The sequence below is a fragment of the Carcharhinus amblyrhynchos genome, chromosome 8, assembly GCF_965287045.1.
Source record: "Carcharhinus amblyrhynchos chromosome 8, sCarAmb.v2.hapA, whole genome shotgun sequence".
In the NCBI taxonomy this organism is placed as follows: Eukaryota; Metazoa; Chordata; class Chondrichthyes; order Carcharhiniformes; family Carcharhinidae; genus Carcharhinus; species Carcharhinus amblyrhynchos.
The window spans coordinates 76,275,866-76,297,320 of record NC_137331.1 but is presented as its reverse complement, the minus strand read 5'-3'; the positions used below and the strand labels follow the sequence as shown (position 1 = coordinate 76,297,320).

General features: G+C 38.2%; 1 protein-coding gene across 3 annotated transcripts in view; it reads left to right on the top strand.

Moving 5' to 3' along the window:
- The window catches only part of trappc9 (trafficking protein particle complex subunit 9), a 719,084-nt gene that overhangs the window by 25,585 nt on the left and 672,044 nt on the right, over window positions 1-21,455 (top strand). For 2 of the 3 annotated variants that reach the window (XM_080194286.1, XM_080194285.1), the window contains exons 2-5: window positions 990-1,590; window positions 5,976-6,121; window positions 13,446-13,571; window positions 17,569-17,595. In XM_080194286.1, coding sequence (XP_080050412.1) covers window positions 1,007-1,590; window positions 5,976-6,121; window positions 13,446-13,571; window positions 17,569-17,595 — 883 coding nt within the window. In that variant the 5' untranslated portion in view covers window positions 990-1,006. The remainder of the gene's footprint in view (window positions 1-989; window positions 1,591-5,975; window positions 6,122-13,445; window positions 13,572-17,568; window positions 17,596-21,455) is intronic. The other variant, XM_080194288.1, reaches the window with a different exon arrangement.

Here is a 21,455-nt window from a genome sequence, read left to right as displayed (position 1 = left end):
ACTTCAATTTTCAGATTGATACTCTTTGGTTTTATTTTGTGACTGATCAGTCATAACATTTGTTCAATAGTTCTCTAAATTGGCTACATTTTATAAATTCAACACAATCAGTGATATCTGGAATGAAATAACGTGCACTTGTTGCACCTCTGGATTTCCCAAGAAGTACTTGTTAATAGAAGAAATGCTGTGGTTAGAGCAAGGTGGGATAGTGTGGTGGCTGTGGTATGCTTGGAGAATTTCTCTGTTCTTTGATTAACGCTGTGGGATATTTGACAACAAATTGTGTTTTTGGTCTGATGATGTAACATTTCCTCAGTACTGTGTTGAACTGAAAGTTTAAATTGGTTGATCAAGTATTTGGAGTAAAATTTGAATGCATAAGGAAGCTACAATTGAACCAAAGCATTTCAAAGCTCTAAAATGAGATGTGCGTGATGGAAGACTTAGCACACAAGTGTTATTGTGCCAATAAACAGTTGTGATCTTCAACAGTTGAGACCCCATGAGAAATGCTAGAAGTCATGACTTCTGTGTGAATGCCATGATAATATTGTACAATTTTAAATTAATTTTCATTCGACCATTTAAATAATAAAACCTGATTATCTACACCAGTTGTTCCATGGCACTGAAATGTATTTTGCAGTAGATATGGAGCATAGTTGATTATCACGGTTCTAAACAGATGCCAATAAAATACTGATTTGCAATTTTAGTTTATTCCATTTAAGTGCATCGAATTGTGCAACTTGAAGTTTATTTCTAAACCTTAATTTGTTTTAATGCCCCTATTGAGACAGTAATATTTTTCTCATTTCAATTGTTCTCATGTAGGTTGAGTTACATTTCAGTATCAGTATAAAGTTTAATTAACTATGGCAAGATCATTTTATGTGACCTAAAATGAACTATTTTTCTTTTGAAATCTTAATAAACAGTCTTATTAAAATTGAAAGAGCAATAATGTTTTTTTTCTCATTAACCAGATTTCAATTGATGGAGAATGAGTGTCCCTGACTATATGCAGTGTGCTGAGGACCATCAGAGCCTTTTAGTCATTGTCCAACCTGTGGGAATTGTACCGGAAGAGCAGTTTTTCAAGATTTACAAGAAAATTGCTGTTGCCAATCAGATTAATCTTCGGGATTCACAGCGTGTTCTATATATTCGTTACAGACATCATTACCCACCTGAAAATAACGAATGGGGAGACTTTCAGACTCATCGGAAAGTTGTTGGGCTAATAGCTATCACGCAGTGTTGCAATGCAAAGGACTGGCCACAGACGTCGGAGAAATTTCATCTGCAGAAAGAAATTTATGGTTCTACACTGTATGATTCACGTTTGTTTGTCTTTGGGCTGCAGGGGGAAATTGCTGAGCAACCTCGCACTGATGTTGCCTTTTATTCTAGTTACGATGAGTGTGAAACCATAGAAAAGAAAGTGGAAGATTTTATTGAATCATTGTTCATTGTTTTGGAATCCAAACGTCTTGACAGAGCAACGGATAAATCGGGAGACAAAATTCAATTACTGTGTGTGCCATTTGAAAAGAAAGATTTTGTAGGCCTAGATACGGACAGCAGGTGAGTAATTGCATGTTACTTGAAGTTAATATACTATACAGTCAGCTATGTTACAGAGCTCTGACTGTATAATGTTGGGAATTTTATTTATAGTCAAGGAAAGATAGTGAAGTGTGTCAAGTATTTCTGATGAATTATCCAGTTGGAGGGATTTATACATTTTGTTGTTGTACTTAACGTACCCCATTATACTCCATCTTTAAAAGACAATTTATAGCAAGTAAAAATTGGTTTTGATGAGAACTTTAGTATTTACATGTGGGATGTAATTCTCCAGAGGTGGTGGTTGACGTGCTGTCTTTAAACCTCTTGACTGAAGTTTAAACACAAATGACGGGAATTGTGTTGATTCACTGGTGAATTACAGTTAAAACATTGATCTTGATGTCCATTATTTGAAGAACAGAAATGTCCAAAGGCAGTGTTGGTAGAAATTATTGGCTGCTATTCTCAAAAGAGAATTTACTCTTTTCACTCTGTTCTTTTAAACATAGTGGAATTGTGTGAGATGTTACTCTGGTATATGTGTCTCCGTTATAAGTTGCTCTGTATAATTGAAATTTGAACTACATGTTTTCCCTATAAATGTTAGATCCTCCACGTGACTGCATGTCTTGTACTTTTTTTTGAGGGACAAAGCAGTGAAGCTGATTTTTTTTAGACTAGTTCCATGAAACTTCAACTTCTTTTTGGAATCCAAAAGCCAAGTTAGATTCATGTCATTTTGGTACAGGTTGGGGTGAGGATAGGGCTACTGGTGGGGAATGTCACTGTTGTGTCACTCAATTACATTTGAGTTTGCTTTAGGCTGATGGGAAATAGCACACATTGTAGGTACATATTGTATGCATACTAAAAGATGTTAATGCAGGAGTTTTGAAGACCTTGATGTCAAGAGCATACGCGTTAGGAGGAGAAATAGGCTATTAGTCTCCTTGAGTCTGCTATGCCATTTTGATAAATCATGGCTGATCTGATTGTGGCCTCAAATCTACTTTCTTGCCTATTCCCTTGTAAATCATAAAGTTATCTAACTCTAGTCTGAAAAAATCCAATGACCTCTCTGTGGAAGAGAATTCCACAAAATGATGATCCTTGGATAAACACACTTTTTTTTCCTCATCCCCATTTCTAAATGGGAAACCCTTTATTTTTAAATTCTATCCCCGAGTTCTAGTCTCTGTAAGGAGAAGCTTCCTCTCAGTATCCATCCTGTCAAACTCCCCCAGAACCTTGTGTGCTTAAACAAGAGAACTTCTCATTCATCTAAATTCCATTGAATACAAGGCCCAACCTGTTCAACCTTTCCTCATGAGATAACTCCTTTATTCAGGAATTAGTTGACTGAGCGTTCTCTGAAGTGCTGCAATTAGATTATTTTCTTAAATAAGGGGACCCAAAACTTGGAGTAGTTTAAGGTCCTGTACAGCTGCAGCAGAACTTCCCTACTTTTAAATTCCATTCCCTTTACAATAAACACCAACTTACCACTCGCTGTACCTGCTGACTAACTTTTTGTGATTCATGTACCAGGACACCCATGTCCCCTGGTATCACGAGTCCTGCAACCTACCTTCATTTACATAATATACTGCTTTTCTATTTTTCCTGCTGATTGGACAAGTTTACATTTGGTCTACGTTATACGCCATCTACCTTTTTTGCCCAGTTAACTTACCTATATTAATTTTCAAATTCTTTTTATCCTCATGACTTGCTTTCCTATCTATCTTTTGTGGCCTTAGCAAATTTGCTATCTTGCAATTGTTTCCTTAATTTGAGTCATTATTAATATGGAACATAAAAAGTTGAGGCCACAGCACTAATCCCTGTTGCACATTTATCCTGATTCTCTCTCTCTCTCTCGTTAGTTAGGAAAGTTTTGTTAGTGTGCATAATCTGCCATCACACCTGTCTATTTAGATAACTGTAGTTCAAAATAATTCATGGATTCAGAGTGTTTTGAAGTGATAAGAATGTGACAAGGTGCTATATAATTACAAGTTGATTCTTTAAACACAAGATCCTAATTTTAATTATTGTCATACAATTGAAAGGCTGAAAACTGAAGTTTCAAGTTGTTAAATTTGTTCAGACTTTGGTAAGTCAGCAGCATCAAAACTCAGGATCTGTGAACTATTTTGCTAGTCAGCAGCTACTTGTCATTTGAGACCTTTTTGTGCAGTGTTGTTATCTATTTATTTTCCATCTTTAGTTATTTTTCTTATACCAATGTAAATATTGTGGAAAGTTTCCTGATTTTTGTTAAATTATTCATATGGTTTTCTCAAATTATTTCTTATTCTTGTTTCTTTTTTTCCAACACTGTCCTATGAGTTTATTATTGGGTGTGAAAAGGTGAGCTGTAGTCTTCACCCAAAAGTTCATGCTCCCAACTGCTATACTCCTGCCTGATGAAATTTAAAAAAAATCACATTTGTTCATTGAACTATTAAAATAGTCCTACAGGAAAATGAATATCCCATATCAGCAGGCTTTATTTTAAAGCTATTAAGATTTCATGCATAGCCAAACAAAACCATGCTGTGAAGCTAGTTTTGAAATTGTCATGATTTCATAAAATGCTTGGACTTGGTGGTGACTGTGTATTTATGCACACAAGGGATAAACAGATTGTATGAACTACGGTATATGATTCAGTTTGATTGAACTCAAACTTGAAATACAGCGCTTTATGCTGCTATTTTGGTAATGGTAAAGGATGGTGGGTTAAAACTGAAATAATTTGTTGTTAAAATCATTTGTAAAAATGGTTTTAGGATTATACTGGGAAGTTATACTGGGAATAGTTTACCCAAAATTTCTGTCTCCACTATTTTAAGTGGAGCTGTTAATTAATATGATCAATAACTGATTTACACTGTTCCTGAAATAGTGGAAAAGGAATTTCAGATTGATGTTGGTATCCTATATAATTTTAGGGCTTCACTGTTTAATGTGATAGCTTACAATGGTTTGAAGCCTGGACATGTGCCATTGTGTTTCTAAAAGGACTTTGCCCCTTCTATGGGTCTTTACCACTCAGAGAAATTTGCAAACCTCTTGTTTCAACTGCAACACACCAATTTAATTTTTTGTGCCTTTAGGTGAATGCTGAAATAGTAGTTATTGCTCAAATACCTGTAAAATTATTTACACTGAAATACATTGTAGCTTTTCATTTTACTTTAAAGTTTTGTTCTGATTTTATAAACCAAGTTGTTGTTTTAATTTGGTGTAATTGTTAACCAGATTATAAAGAAAACAAATTCAGTTTGGATTGTTCTGCTATTCAGTGGCCCACTCTTGGGCAATCATGATTTTATCATATAGATGTGGAGATGTAATGTAAATACATTATGATGTGATATGAATTGTACTGTGCTGAATCATACAGTCACCGCTGAACTGTTCCTTTTTAAGAATAATTCCATTGAGCAGTTAGTAATCTTTAAATTTTTTGGCTGTTTAGTTTGCACTGAGCTTTGAAACCTGGCTTCAGAAATTAATGCAATAATGACCAAGAAGGTGTGTGGTAACCATCTCCAAATAATTACAACATACTGCATAATTTCTAGATGACTTAGCGACATGTCTTTTGAAAATGTGGGAAAAAAATAGTAAATCTCTTAATTTTTTTGTAGCAAAATTCACAACTGGCTAAATTAAAATACGCTTCACTGTGCATCCAGCTTTTATTTTGCACGTCACCTGTAGGACGTCTGTTTTCGACCTCAGTCAAGACTTGTGTTGGTGCTGGAATTCATCAACACTTGATGTCATTAGAATATTTAACTGGAGGATCATAAACTTAGGATTTGTTTTTATTTATTCTGATCGGAAAGAAATATTCTTTTTAGTCTTTCAAGTTATTTTTATTTCATGAAAACTGTTGAAGGCATGAACAGACTTTATCATGAGAATTTTGTTAATGAGAAAACTGAACTTTTTTTTATTTCAATCAGCATGTACTGTAAACTATTTGAACTGCAGATGCTGAAGTATTGAAAACCACATACCATCTGGTCAATTATTGGAATTAGATTACAATTTAAGCATTTTTTAAAAATTCTGGTTAAAGTAATTGTCAGCTGGTTTTCCATTTAAGTCCAGTTACATTTGATTGGAATGAGAGCCTTGGGATTGTAGATTGATTCTCTTGTAGTATGCTGTTCATTGTAATCTAATGTTGGTATGAAACAGAACAACTCAGTTATTAGAAACTAGTTAATCTATAATGCTACTTTGGTATTGCTTCATTGACCAATGTGGAAATGGGAATTCAAAGGGTCTAATCAAAAATATGAATAAATATGCATTAAACTTTCATAGACTACACCTCCTGGAATCATACTGCCCTAACAATTATTTTGTTTTGATCTTAGACATTATAAGAAGCGTTGTCAAGGCAGAATGCGGAAACATGTTGGTGATCTTTGTTTGCAAGCGGGCATGCTGCAAGATGCTCTTGTGCATTACCATATGGCTGTAGAACTACTACGTTCTGTGAATGACTTTCTCTGGTTGGGAGGTGAGTTATTTGGTGTGTAAAATTAATTGATGCTGTAAATTGTGAATGATTGTGTCTAAAGTGTGCCACTACTGGTTGTCTCTTCTGATTAGAGCCAAAAGTAAGATTTCAAAGTATGATTTGTTTTTTAGAAAAACTGAACATGGAGAAAAATGGCCATTTCACTTTTGATTGCATATGGAAAATGGCCATTTCTCGCTTTTTATTGCATGCTGAGTAAAATAAGATTGAGGATGATTGGTAATATATTCAAATAAATCCAACAATGTATTTGTTTTGTCTGGGCTACATTGTTGCTCCCACTGGAAACCCTGCAATGTTATGACTATTAAAATGGACATAATTTGAAATATAAAAAAACTTTTTGGCTGTTTGGATTGCATGCTGCGTAGCAGTTTCTTGTCTTTTTAGCAAAGTGGAATAATTAACAATCGTGTGATGCACATTGACCAGAAGACAGTGATATTGCAGTACACTTTGTCAACGTGGGTAGATCAAGTAGGGGAAAAAACAATGGCAAAGGCAGGAGGAAGGTGACACGCAGTGGTTAGCACTGCTGTTTCGCAGCCCTAAAGACCTGGGTTCGATTCCTGGCTTAAGTCACTGTGTGAAATTTGCACATTCTCCCCATGTCAGCATAGGTTTCCCCCATGTGCTGCAGTTTTCTCCCACAGTCCAAAGATGTGCGGGTTAGGTTGATTGGCCATCCTAAATTGACTAATTTTGGGGGATTAGCAAAGTAAATAAATATGTGGGGTTACAGGGATAAGGTGGGATTGTGATTGGTGCAGGCTTGATGGGCCGAATGGCCGCCTTCTGTACTGTAGGGATTCTATGAATAAGCTTCTGTCTTGTTTTATATTTGAGCCTTATATTTACATTTGAACCTTGTCAGTGACAAGGATTTTAAGCTGGTTTGATGCAGTGCCGAAGGGTGAAAAGCAAAAGGTTGTTACCCACGTGGGTAGAATAGAAACTGGTTGCTAATGGAGTTGCAAAGGTTTGTTGGGGCCACATTTTTTAGCAGTGACTTAAAGGATGGAATGTTTGGTTGAAATATCAAACTGGATGCAGTGGGTAATGCAGCTAATTAGTTTGCAATCACCTAAAGGCTTCTGGATATGTTACTTCAATGGGTGAACAATATAAGTTCACAGTATAAGTAAAGTCATGAAATCAGGTAGAATAATTAAGAATGTGGAATATCTGTTAAATAATAACAAACTTGAGGTAACAGTGCAGATATCAGATTGGCAAGTTTCATAATTAGGTCAGTTAAATTAATGTTGTATTTGCAAGTGGGCCAGCCAGAAAGATGATAAAATGTTGGAATTTATAACAAGCAGGTGCACCTTCTAATTGAAGGCTAATATTACTGAGGTTTGTGAGGCTGCATCTAAAGCAGTTCGTTCAGTTTTATTCTCATATCATGTGAAGCAGGAATTATTGGAGGGAATAAGTGGAATCTTTTGAGGCTGATTCCTGTGCTAAGAGGACTGAGATATTGAGCAAGATTAGATACCCTGGAATGGAATTTTCTTGCGCATGGGACACAAGATATTAATATTGAGCATAAAGGTTATGGACTTAATGATACAGTTCAAAATTGAGACATCAAAGGAAAACAAGAAATGCAGACATCAGATTTACTAAAAATGGTTGATGGAATTGCTGAGAATATCGGAATCGGGCAGCTAGGTATTCAGAAAGGACTGGATAATCTCCTGTTGGGTCATGTAATGTGGGGTGACTAGTTTCAGAATCGTGGCTATTCACAATGGTAAACTTCTATGGTTGGGATAGATGGAATAATAATCTCCTGGTAAAAGATTATATGCTACTGTGAGAGAGGCTTGTCCACAAAAATTGTATACAGCTAAGCCACATAACCTTTTCATATGTAATTCTGTTTGACTCTTGCCTAATTCTGGATACCTGTTCATGTCTGACCAGCTGTAAATTGGCATGCCTATTCATAAATGTAGAATAACTTTCACATTGCATCTATTAAAGGTGTGATATATTTCACAGTTCACTGAGACAAGAACAGGCATTTTAGGAAGGGCTGAGAATGAGACGAAGATGGCTGGACTTGCTGATAGTGATGAACGGTGTCAGACAATACAGCATGATATAGATAGGCTGGTAAATTGGGCGGAGAAATGGCAGATGGAATTTAGTCCAGATAAATGCGAGGTGATGCATTTTGTAAGAATAAATGTAGGGGGGAGTTTATAATAAATGGTAGGACCATTAAGAGTACAGAAACACAGAGGAGCCTAGGTGTGCAAGTTCACAAGTCCTTGAAGGTGGCAGCATCGGTGGAGAAGGTGGTGAAGAAGGCATATAGTTTGCTTGCCTTTATAAGAAGGGTATAGAGTATAAAAGCTGGAATCTGATGTTGCAGTTGTATAGAACGTTGGTTAGACCACACTTAGAGTACTGCATCCAGTTCTGGTCGCCGCACTACCGGAAGGATGTGGAAGCCTTAGAGTGCAGAGGAGGTTTACCAGGATGTTGCCTGGTATGGAGGGTCTTCGCTATGAGGAGACATTGGGCAAACTGGGGTTGTTCTTCCTGGAAAGACAGAGAATGAGGGGAGACCTGATGGAGGTGTATAAGATTATGAAGGGTATAGATAGGGTGAACTGTGGGAAGCTTTTTCCCAGGTTGGAGGCAACGATCACAAGGGGCGAGGTACAACTCAGATGTCAGGGATGTTTTTTTACAGAGGGTGGTGGGGGCCTGGAATGCACTGCCAAGCAGGGTGGTGGAGGCAGACACGCTAGGGTTGTTTAAGATTTAGCTGGATAGTCACGAGCAGACGGCAGATGGAGGGATACAAAAGAATGTTCGAGTTGAAGATCAAGAGCCTCAGGACGTTCCTGGGAATTAATAGATTCCTATCAGTCGTCCAACAAATTTTAAGGCTCACCTTGTCACTTACGTTGGAGCTATTGGGGATCTTCCGTTACTGTCTGTATAGCCTGTTGTATGTCTATTTGTGTTTATTGATGTCTCCTTTTACATCCACAGGCGATTCGGTCTGCCTTGTTGGCCAACAAGGCGCATACACGCGGTGGGTCGTATGAGGGTTGCTCTTGGATGTTGCTTCGAGAGTTGCCTAGTGCTTCACGTCCGTTAGTGTACGCTTAGTCTGGACCAATTGACGGGTAGCTCGTGACTATCACTGTCTGCTATACAGTTACAGGGACCCGGGCCGGATCTCCGGCTTGGATCAATGTGCAAACTCCCACAGACATTCTCCCCATGCTTGCGTGGGTTTTCTCCGGGTGCTCCCGTTTCCTCCCATATCCCAAAAATGTGCTTTTTAGGCGGATTGGTGTCAATAAATTGTCCTTGAATTGGATCTCCCTTAATCTGGCGTACATATAATTCCCTTTATTGTGGAGTTCCACTAGAGGTAGACAAAAATGTCGACAATTGATGAAAGACTTGAATAAGGCACTCAGTGTTAAAATGGGCAGTGTGGGCTTGTAGGGCTGAAGGGCTGTGCTGTTCTTTGAGGAGCTTCCCAAAATTGGCATGCTAAATTTCCTTTGGTCAAATTTTAAAAAGGACTCAATGTAGTTGAGAATATTCATGATTTAAGTAATTGTATGTACTAGATTGTTGAATATTATTTTCTTCAAACATGGGCTGAGAATTATACTCCTAATTTAGTTGCTTGATATTGTGGTAGTGGGAACAGAAGATCAGAATGTACCAGGTCCCAGCAAAGGCTGCCAATTTATCCTAAATACAAACAGGAGAAATTTGGGAATACTCTGTAGGCTGTGCAGTGGATGTGGAGAGAGAGAGAAATAGGATTAACCTTTTCAGGTTAACAACCTTTCATCAGAACTGGGAAATGTTAAAAATTGAATAGGTTTTGAACAAGTGTGAAGGGTGTAGGCTGGAAAAAGAAGAGTGAAGGTACGTGATAGTGGAAGACAGGAGAGATGAAATGACAGACGGTAGGTGATGCAGAGCCAAAGGGAGTGATGATGGGACAAGGAAAGTTAAGATGTGTCCAGAGAAATTGTGAATGGCAGAATGATCACCTGCTATCTGAATTCAAACAAGAGGGATAAAAAATAGTAAAATCAAAGGAAAAAGAGAGAAGGTGGGGGTGGGGTTTAGGCTTGAAATGATGAAATTCTGTTCAGTTCTGAAGATGCTTGGGCAAAGACGAGATGCTGTTCCTTGAACTTATCTTGAGGCTTAATGGAATCCTGAGGGAGGAGTTGAGATAGGTTGGGACAAGGTGGAGAATTAAAATGAAGTGACCTGATCCTTGGGTGGTGGGAGGGGGTTGGGGGAGGTAGTGGTGTTATAATATATCTAATGTCATGAAATATCCCAAAGCACTCCACAAGTGCATTAGATGGCCAAAAGCTTAGTCTAAGAAGTCCCTCAAAGGGAAAAAAAACAGGATGCAGGCAATCCTTGACTTTACAATGTTTGTGTTGCAATAAAACTGCACTTGACAGGAATATTTTGAATTTGCGTCAGTTTTGACTTTACTGTACCAGTGAACCAGTTCAAACATTTATACGTGCCCAACAACATTCTGCACTGCCATCTCCCTGACTTGACACTTTGTTCTGATGTGTTTTTACTTGGCGAATCTTTGGGTGGAATTTTTGCATCCTGCTTGCCACGGGAATCATTGAAGGCGGGGGTGGGCATTGCAAAGGCCCATTGACTTCGGGTGGGATTTTCTGACCCTGGGATTGAAAAATCCCACCCTGCATTTCCAAAGTTTTCCTTAAAAATTTATATTATAACTTCTTAAAAAATATTTGATTAAAAGTTCTGGATTGTTTTTGTAGCTGGGGTATCAGGCCTTGGTTCAGGAATCAAACCTTTCACTTATGGGAAAATTGGTTCCAATGTATGACATATCACCTTGAGATATGGTTTTCAGGAACCAGTTGTATTGTAGGTTTGAGGACTAGCTATAGAAGTGGAGCGATGTTGGGATGGAATTTTAGGTTCTAATTGGAAAATTGGAGTTGGAAAAATTTGAAAAGCAATTGGAAGACGTGGTCATCGATCATGCAATAGTTATGATTGGGAATGCACAACAGCCCAAAAGTTGGGTTACTCTTATCCACGAGGTTTGTTGGAGTTGAGGAGATTGAGATAGGAAGGGGCAAGGCCATGGAAGGATTTGAAAACAGTTAAAAATCAAAACATTGCTTGACCAGGAGTCAATGTAGATGTGCAAGCACAGAGGTGATGGGAAACTGACATTCACTGAGTTAAGTCACAGGCAGCTGATGTTTGGATCATCTCAGGCTTATGGAGGATAGAATGTAGAAGACCAGCCAGGAATGTGTTGGAAAGGCCCAGCCTTGAGTTCATGAAGAGACAGATTAGGGTTTCAGCAGCACAAACTGAGGCAGGGATAAAGTAGAGTGATATTATGGAGGTGGAAATACACAGTTTTTAGAAATGGCATGAATGAGAGATTGGGAGTTCATCTCCGAATCAGATATGATATCAAGCTTATGAACACTCTGGCTTAACCTGGGTATTGTAAATATACATGTGAAAATTAATGCTGTGCCTTGAGATGATCATGTCAAGGGGCAACACGGGTGACAAGTAAATGCTGGCCGAGCCAGTGATGCTCATATCCCAGAAATAAATTTTAGAACATATAGATCAGAAAAGGAGGATGCCAAGGATTGGTGTCCCCCAAGATTCAGTAGTTACGGTGCGAGGGCAGGAGGAGGAAACCCTTGCAAATTATTTTCTGGTTACAGTTGGGTAAATAAGAGTAGAACATTGAGAGCAGCCCCAACAAGTTGGATGACTGCGGAGCCAGTGAAGGAGAATGATGTGACCAACCATGTCTAAGGCTGCAAACAGGTTGAGTAGGATATGGAGGAAAAATTTACCTTTACCACAGTCACATGAGATGTCACTTATGACTTTGATAAGAGTAGTTTTGATCATTTGTGAGATTGAAGCAGGGAGTTCCCGAAAATTAGGAACAGATTTGAGAGGCGAACGTTCTAAAGGACTTTGGAAAGGAAAGGTTAGAGAGAGGATGGAAGGCCAGGGGTTGGTTTTTGAGGAGAGTGATGACAGCAGATTTAAAGGAGAGAGGAACAACACCTTGAGGAGATTGCTGGTGTTCTACAACGTTTTTATCATAAGGGCCATGAAAAGAGGTTGGGTGGTCAGTTTATTGGGAATAGGATCCAGGGAACAGGAGTGGGTTTTCTGGACAAGATGAGCTCAGAGGGTATGAAAGGAGATAGGGAATCAAGAAAGAAGAGAGTTTGGGCTAAGGCAAGGAAGCGGTTAAAGGAAATTTTGCCAAGCAGGCTAGTGGAAGGGAGAGGTGTGCAATAAGAGGTAGCTGATGGATGTCTTAATCTTGGTGATGGAAAAATCCATGAATACTTTGCACTTGTTGAAAGTGGAGGGTGCAGGGAGAATTGGGGACTTTTTTTTCCATGTGAGCAGTTGCAGCAGACAAGAGTAGGACCTGGTGATGATTTGTGTGGTACAATTTGATCTGGTTATAAATGGCTAAGCCACTTGTGTGCTATTTCATTTTACGTCTGTGTTCCTTGGAGTTAAATGGGCAGAGAAGAGGGCTGTACTTGGAAACAACCAGGGCAGGAGGGTGTAACGCTCTTATTGGGGACCTAGACGTCAAAGGTGGCGGTGAGGACACTGAGTAAATCAGTAGCTGCAAAAATGTTGCAGTGAATTGAATGTCTTAGACTAGATAATTAAGATTTTGAAAGTGTGGTTGTAATTTAATTTGAGGTTTTTCCAAGGACCAATGCAGAAGGAGGTAGGGTTGGGACATGGGAAGGGAGGAAGGGGGTCAGGATGTGGGTGGTGAATGATACAAATGTTCAAAGACGGTTTTATCTGTGATTGAGATTATGGGAGTAGTGAGACAATGCGAGATGGCAAGATCAAAGGAGTGGTTATGAATGTGGGTTGGGAATTTTACATAGAAGGGATTTGGGAGGATAAGAGGTTCGTGAACTTGGAAGAGTACATGATAAGTTGTGATGGAGATTGAAATCACTGAAGATGAGAAGTCATTCATTTGTGGATTAAATGGATATTCTGGTTGCTTAATATGATGCATTGTGTATGAAGCTAAATTCACAATTTCAAAATATCCTTTTCATTTTAGTGGATGAAATTTGCTCTATTCCATAACATTTGCCATATTATGTTAATAGATTGTTTATTGTGCTTCATGCCTTTGGTCCAGGAAGCGCATAGCGTCTGTTTGGGTTTTGTGGTTTAGTCTCAAACTAAGAAATACTACTTTGTTATTTAGCTGCATTGGAAGGTTTGTGTTCATCTTCTGTGATCTACCATTATCCAAGTGGCACTGGCTCAAAACCATCAACTCGCAGACCTTATGTGTGTTTACCACCTGAGGCTGGCAAGCGACATCGACATGGTAAGTAAGCAGTATTTTATGGTTGGTAAATCTTCTATGTTTCTTGAAATTAATAGTATAATTTATAACGAACATATAATGCTTGTGATCTTTTTATACATAAAGCATACAATAATGAATGTCTTCCAATGCATTAGAAATCCTTGTTAGTGTCTTGAGTTGAGAATTGTATGGTCAATTGTTCAGTTTTAATAAAAAAAAGGAATAATTCAGTTAACACAATTTTGGTTCATTACAATATATATAGAAAATCAGATAGACATTACTATGTGTTTATATTTTATTGTAATGAGATTCATATCGAACAAATACCCAAATAGTTCACGAAGGAAGTACTTTTTCACTTGTGGTGAAGAAAGTGGAGCACTTGCAATTGGCAAATGTATTGGAATATAATTTTTTTAAATGAAAGAACTTGCATAATTTGGCTTATTCATCCATACTATCCTAGGAAAGAAATTACCTCTAATACAGGATCAATAGAAGACTTTACTGAAGTATTGAACAATGTAATTCAGTAAGAAATGTAGAAAATAGTACATGAATACTATAGTCTGAAGAATTATGTTTGTGCATCTTCACTCATTCTTTAAATACTCTGGCTTGTTTGATGGTTCAGTAAATTTAGCTATTGAGTAACTGAACTGATCAAGCCCAGGTGCCTGATATAACCTATTCTGACTGAGATTTGTGGGTGTGTTTTGGTTACTACAATTGGATCCTAATCCTAGAGTTGGGAGGAGATAATAGGCCAAGATTCCTTCTCTTGACGGCCTACTACTAATTATTTCAGGAAGAATGTATGTGTAGATTACTTATATGGTTTGAGGATGCAGTAATCCTCTGCTGTCAACTTTTTCAATGGCCAATTTTCACATTAGAAAAATAGCCACTTAGATGAGTTACTTGATTTCTGTGGTAGTGTACTCCAGAGAGGGTCGTAATAGCTTGAGTAGAACAGAGAAAACTGAGTTTAGAAAACCAGAAACTTAGTGTATAGTCCCATTTTATTGATGCTAGTTTCCGTTTATACCTTCCTCTTTTGTTTTCCTGTCATGTTGCCCTATTTGTAATGTACTGCATACATCAGCGCCCATCTACTGTACAACAAATAATGGTAGAAGAGGAAGCATGCTTCAATGCTTTTGTTTTACCTGTGTTTAGACAACTTGTGGGAAGTATGATTTACCTACCTTTTGTTTTTGCTCCTTTGCTCTCTGTTCTGTGCTGTCTTCAACTAAGAATGACACAGAATGGTTGTAACCTTATGTTAGAATATTGTATTTCTTGAGTTACAAAAGAAGCAACTTTGAATTTCCTAAGCAGTAGCCTAATTGTGAGCCCTCTCTCAAAGAAGCACAGCTATCCCTGGAACTTCCTTTGCACTACATAAAACTTGCATCCATTCCGTTGTGGAAGATGCACATAAATTATAAGTCATCATACAATTCTGAAGTGGGTAGTAAAGGTGGCATATTACCCCTGTCTCACTATCTGCTCACTCTATTGGCACAATATCTATGAATACCAAGGGATGATATTCTTGCAGAAGTAATTACCTGAAACATTGCTAAACAGTGTGGCCTCTTATATAGGAAGACGATCAGTGTTTTCTGCGGACCAGCAATAGGTGAAAGAATGTGACATTCTGTTATGGATGGTGTTATAATGCATGCGCCAAGGAGTGGCTTTATACTCCACATAATTGACTGTTAATAGTTGCATAATATCAGGTGTAAAATTACTGTGAGAGAGGTGATAAACCTGAACAGTCTGTAACAAGCTCCCAGAGTTAATAGCCAAGAATTTGATTTTTTCTTCTTTGATATTTGTTGTAATACTGGAATGTGCTTGCTGTGCAAAGCTGATTTCAAACTTTGGTTTGGTTGTAGAAGTTTTTTCTTTCGTTGCTTGTGTTAGCTATGTACAATTAGGGGAATATGATGGCATAAGGTAATGTCACCGGACCAGTATTCCACAGGTTCAAACTAATGTTGTTAAGACATGAGTTCAAATTGCATCACAGAAGATTGTGGAATTTGAGTTACAGTAATAAATCTGGAGTGCAAAGTTAATCTCTGTAATGGTAGCCATGAAACTATTATGGGATGTTGTAAAAAGAAGCCTGGTTCATTAATGTCCTTAGGAAACGAAATCGACCATCCGTATGTGGCCTAGCCTACATGTGACTCCAGACCTACAGCAATATGGTTGAGTCTTAATTGTCTTCTGAAATGGCCTAGTAAGCCACTCAGTTCAAGTGCAGCAAATGCTGGCCTTGCCGATGATGGCCCTATCCCATGAAAGAAATAAGCAATCCCCTGGTCCCAGATTTACTCAGGTAATTTTTATGTTTTGGCAGAAAAAGTAAATTTTAAAGTGAATCAAATTCCTCAGTAAAATAATTGGGTTCTGATGAAAGCATGTTGGCTTATAGAAAGCATTGTATGTAGGACAGATTGATTGATTGAAATTTAAGTTTTAAATCGTTTTCACTCATTATTCATTTGTATAAAATGATCAGATTAGTTGAGTGGATTCTGCATATATGTTTGATTGAAAATTCCTGCCTTAGGGTCAAGATTTGGTTGCTTTTTGTGCCAATTCATTATAAAGGAAAAAGTTTTACCATTTTTGTAATGGAAACTTGGGAGCAAGGAAACTTGCCTGCCGGCATAGTTGCAAATTTCCCAACGATGTGGTGTGAATCATCTAAGTCCGCCTGCCACAAAATAACAACTTTTCCATTTTTACAGTTTGCTCGACCTTCAATTATTGCCGTTTGTGTGCAGGTACAATAAGTGAATTTTAATGCTTTTGGCCTTTGCCTTTTGCATGGCCTCCCACTCCCATACTGGCCTCATTTCCTTCAATATCTGGCAGGGGTTTGCTGCGTTTTGTATGCTGGCCTCAGTCTATCCTTCATTATCCCTATTCAGTTGTTGCCTTGCTGTTCCATGATTAAGCCAGGGCCTGTTGCTGCTGATCCTATCGAAGAGTATATTTTAATTTTGAAAAATTTCTGCAAGGTGAATTATCATATTTTCCCGTCCTAAGAGAAGGACTTGCTAAATGTCTTAAAGATTTCCCTTCTCCCTTGTTTTTATTGTGAGATGGCCTTCCTTGTCTGAATTTGTTTTGCTGGTTTTTGCTTAATGTGGTAACAATGGGTTTTGATGAAAATCAACCCGAAATATTATTCGTAACTTCCCTTCTCCGCAGATGCTGCCTAACCTGAGTTTCTACCATTTTCTGTACATTTCATTTTGTTTCAGCATCTGCGGCGTAATGCTTTTGCAACTTATTATCTGGGTACACTATTTCCACTTGGGCATCCACTAAGCATTGGTGCTGAATAAAACTCTCTTTACGTTGAACCAATAACCTTAACTTTGGTAGAACATATCCTACTTTTCTACTTGCCACAACAATAGTAGTTTTGGCTTTTGAGTAAGATTACCAGTTTGCGAACCATGTAATTTATGCAATGGAATCTTGTCCAGTCGGAGTTCATTTGAGATTTTTCAAGCCACTTTACATTTGATCTGAATGCAGTTCAAGTGCTTTTCATTTGGTCACTTAGCCAGAGAGAATTAGAACACTATCATTTGGCTTTTCTCTTGGACCTTAGGCTTGAAAATAAGCCCATGCAATTTTTTATTTACATGTATTACATTTATATTACATTTGGATAAAGGCTAAAAGAGACTGGAGAATGGTCAAAAACTATGGCAAAGTTTAATTCCATGGAAATCTTGCTGTATTTATTTGAAAGACTAATGTTTGCAATTCTGTGCTCCAACAAGAAGAGGATATTTTGATTTTTGAACACTGACGGTGTATAATTAGAAGTGACAGAGGAGCAGGGAGATGTTGCAGAGATTATTTTAAGAGGTTACCTTTGAGTGCATTGAATAGATTAAATAACAATGTTGATTTTTTTTTTTAAATGAGTGTGCAAAGGGAGTGAAAGACAATTGTTTGTTCCCACTTCTAGGGGCACAGGAAGTTCTCATTGATCCAGGTACCGTATTTCTTTGCTTTATTAATTTGTTTTTGCTTTTGTTCTTTCCTTGCTATCTGTTTGCTTACACATAAGATATTGCTTGCATGAAGAGATCAAGATTCTAAACTGTTGCAATTTAAATCAGAAAACATACATCAAAGTTTCTATAGAAAAATAATACTGTTTGGTTAACACGTGGCACAGAGCTGCTAGTAGGTTAAAAAGTCTTCTGGATTTTGCTGCTTGTTAATATTTGGTGCAAGTTTGTTAATTTTCTTCTGGTGTTCTCTTCTACAGTCACGTATAATGATTTTACACCAGTGAAACTTAGAAAAAAAGTCTTTTTTAATATGGCTGTCAGAGAAGATTTGTCATCTCAACTCATGATATCCCACTTCTGAAACTTTTAAATGTTTGCATGGTGTATCTCAGCAGTTTCTTTTCAGTGTTTTTTTATTTATGCAAAATAAACAAATTTGTGAAGTATTTTAGCTATGGATTGGATGATTTATAAAGACAGGAAACAATGATTTTTGAAATATTCAGAAAATGTGTGTTAGAAGAAAAATCCCCCCCCCCCCGGCCACGTGTTTAGCTCAATTGACTGATGCAAAGTCTGAAAATCTAAGACAAATATTAGGATAAAGGTTAACAGAATTGAAGCCCTTAGCACTTAAAAATCCTCACATCTGATATTATTCTCTCCTATCCCCAATGGGAAGGCAGTATCAACAGAGGCTGGCTGCTTATTTCAGGGTTCACATCAATCGAAAAGAGTGTGGTACAATACAATACAAAATACCTTCTTCATGGACTCCAATCCTTTTTGTTTGTTTTTCTACTGTTTTAATCTCCTTCCAAAAAAGAGCAACAGCAGGGAAACCATTAGTCTCTCCAAAAGATGCAAGAGACAAGGGCTGGAATTCTCTAATGTCATACACCTTGCCATCACTATCAGTGAGAATGGAGAAGTTGGCGCACAGCCAAATCTCCATGCACTGCAGCAGGACCAGAGAATCTCAGCTGCAAACTAGGTTGGAGAATCTGGCCTAATGTCTCATGCATGTCGTGCAGATCTAATTAACTAGGAAGCAAGGGAACTTTTAGCAGTTAATTTAGTGGGCTTTCATTTAGCAACAAACTTGATCTTGTATAAAAATGTACATTTATATAGGTTGTGACTTGAAAGATTAGCACAGCAGCTATGATGTAGAAACTGCTGGGTCTTTACAGACAGTAGGTTGAGAAGAAAATTGTGAACAGGTGTGTTTATGAAGTCTCTGCGTAGCCTAGAATATTATTGCTTAATGAAGGCACTAGAGTTGATCAAAACATATGGAACCCTGAGTTTTATAAATAGAGACATCAAGTTTGAAAACCATGAAGTTATTTTATTGTAAAGAAAACACTAGTTTGGCCTCAGCTGGAGTGTTGTAACTTTTACGCAGTTTCAGATAGGAAACATTTCATTTAAAATATTTTAAGTTCCAAATCTTCAATTTACATAAATCATGAATGACAGAAAAAAGGCCTGGGTAAGATACCCAGTCCGAGAGTCTGTGCAGACTCGATGGGCTGAATGGCCTCCTCTGCACTGTAGAGATTCGATGAAATAAGGCAAAATCCAAATTAACTCTTGCCATTGGTTAGAATCGTTTGGAACAAACATCTCTGCACAGCAATAACATGTTGTCACCACCTGCAACAAGGAAAGTGTTGGACTTTTGCTCCTCATTGGAAAGAAGTCCCACCATTGGGAAATGGTTAGCAACTCTTCCAGTCCTGGTAGCTGTTGGGGGTGCTGCTGGATTGCAAGCAGGCCAATGATAAAGGCCACAATGAATCACTGACTTGGTTAAAGAGACATTGGGTTGGAAGGGGGCAGGCATCTTAAGGAGGTAGGAATGCAGGCGGGGAAAAAGGAAAGGCATTGCATGTGGTTGAAGGGGTTGAAGAGGTGAATGGAATGCTCAAGTTGAGGAATTACAGTTATATTGGTAGACTAGCGAAGCTGGGATTGTACTTGTCAGAGCAGAGGAGGCTGGGGAGATTTGATAGTGTTCAAAGTAAACACAATAATTATTAATAATGTAACAAAATGTCCCAAGACAAATTATAAAACATGATGCCAAGGCACAGGAGGAGATACTGGGTCAGATGACTGAAATCTTAGCCAAAAGGAAAGGTTTTAACAACTGCTTCAAAATAGGAAAGTAAATAAAATCTGTATCCAGTGCCTAAAGGATCAGCTGCCAATGGCATAGATTTAAGGTGATTGGCAAAAGAACTTGAAGCACCATGAAGAAATATTTTCTGTAATATGTGATTTGTATTTGGGATGCACAGTCTGGTAAGGTGATGGATGCAAATTCAACAGTCACCTTCAAAAGGGAATTGGATTAAAAGTAAAGAGAAAAAAGTGGTAGGAGAATGGGAGAAGAAGTGGGGAAGTGAGACTAACAGAATTGCTTTTCGAAATAACCAATGCAGAGATCTGTGCTCTAATATTCTATGAAGGGAAAGTCAGAAATGGACAATGTAAAAGGGAGACATATGTGACAATTGGAAGCACGAATTTTTAAAAAATCATTTTTGGGATGTGGGCATCACTTGGCCAGCATTTAATTGCCCTTGTGAAGATGGTGGTCAACTGCTGTAGATACACCATGCTGTTGGGGAGCAAGTTCCAGGATTCTGACTCCGATGCAGTGTATGAATGGCAATATAGTTCCAACTCAGGATGATGTGCAACTTGGAAGGGAAACTTGGTCTTCTAGATGGTATCAGTCGCAGGTTTGCAGGGTGTTATCTAAGGCGTCTTGATGAGTTCCTGCAGTACATTTTGTAGATGGTACACAATGCTGCCACTGTGCATTTGTTGAAGGGATGCCAGTCCCAGTCAAGTGGGCTGTTTCGTCCTGGATGGAGCCAAGCTTCTTTTGTGTTGTTGGAGCTGCATTCATCAGGCAAAATGCAGAGTATTCCATTGTACTCCTGACTTGTGCTTCGTTTTAATTTAATTTGATTTATTATTGTTACACATATTGGCATATGATGAAAAGTATTGTTTCTGTGTGCTGTAAGACAAAGTATACTGTTCATAGAGTACACAGGAGAAGAAAAGGAGAGGGTGCAGAATGCAGTGCTACAGTCATAGCTAGGGTGTAGAGAAAGATCAACTTTAAGGTAGGAACATTGAAAAGTCTCGTAGAGAAGAAGCTGATCTTAAATTGGTTGGTATGTGATCTCAGACTTGTATATCTTTTTCCCAGTGGAAGAACGTGAAAGAGTATATCTAGGGTGCTGGGGTCCTTGATTATACTGGCTGCTTTTCTGAGGCAACGGAGGGTGTAGACAGTCAATGGATGGAGGGCTTTTTTCTGTGATGGACTGGGCTATGTTCACAACCTTTTGTCGTTTGTGGTTTTGGTCAGAGCAGGAGCCATCCCAAGCCTTGATACATCCAGAAAGGATGTTTTCTATAGTGCAACTGTAAAAGTTGGTGCAAATCATAGCAGGCTTACTGAATTTCCTTAGCCTCCTGAGAAAGTAGAGGCTTTGGTGGGCTTTCTTAACTATAACATTGGTGTGGAGGGACCAGGACAGGTTGGTGACTTGGACATCTAAACTTGAAGCTTGTGACCATTTCCACTTCATCCTCATTGATGTTGAGAGGGGCATGTCTCATCATTGTTTGAGAGCCGACCCACTATGGTGGCATCATCAGTAAACTTGAATATCGAATTGGAGGGGAATTTGACCGCACAGTCTTACGTGTGTGAGGAGTAGAGTAAAGGGCTGAGGACACAGCCTTGTGGGGCACCGGTGATGAGGAAAATCATGGAGGAGGTGTCATTGCCTATCCTGACTGATTACGG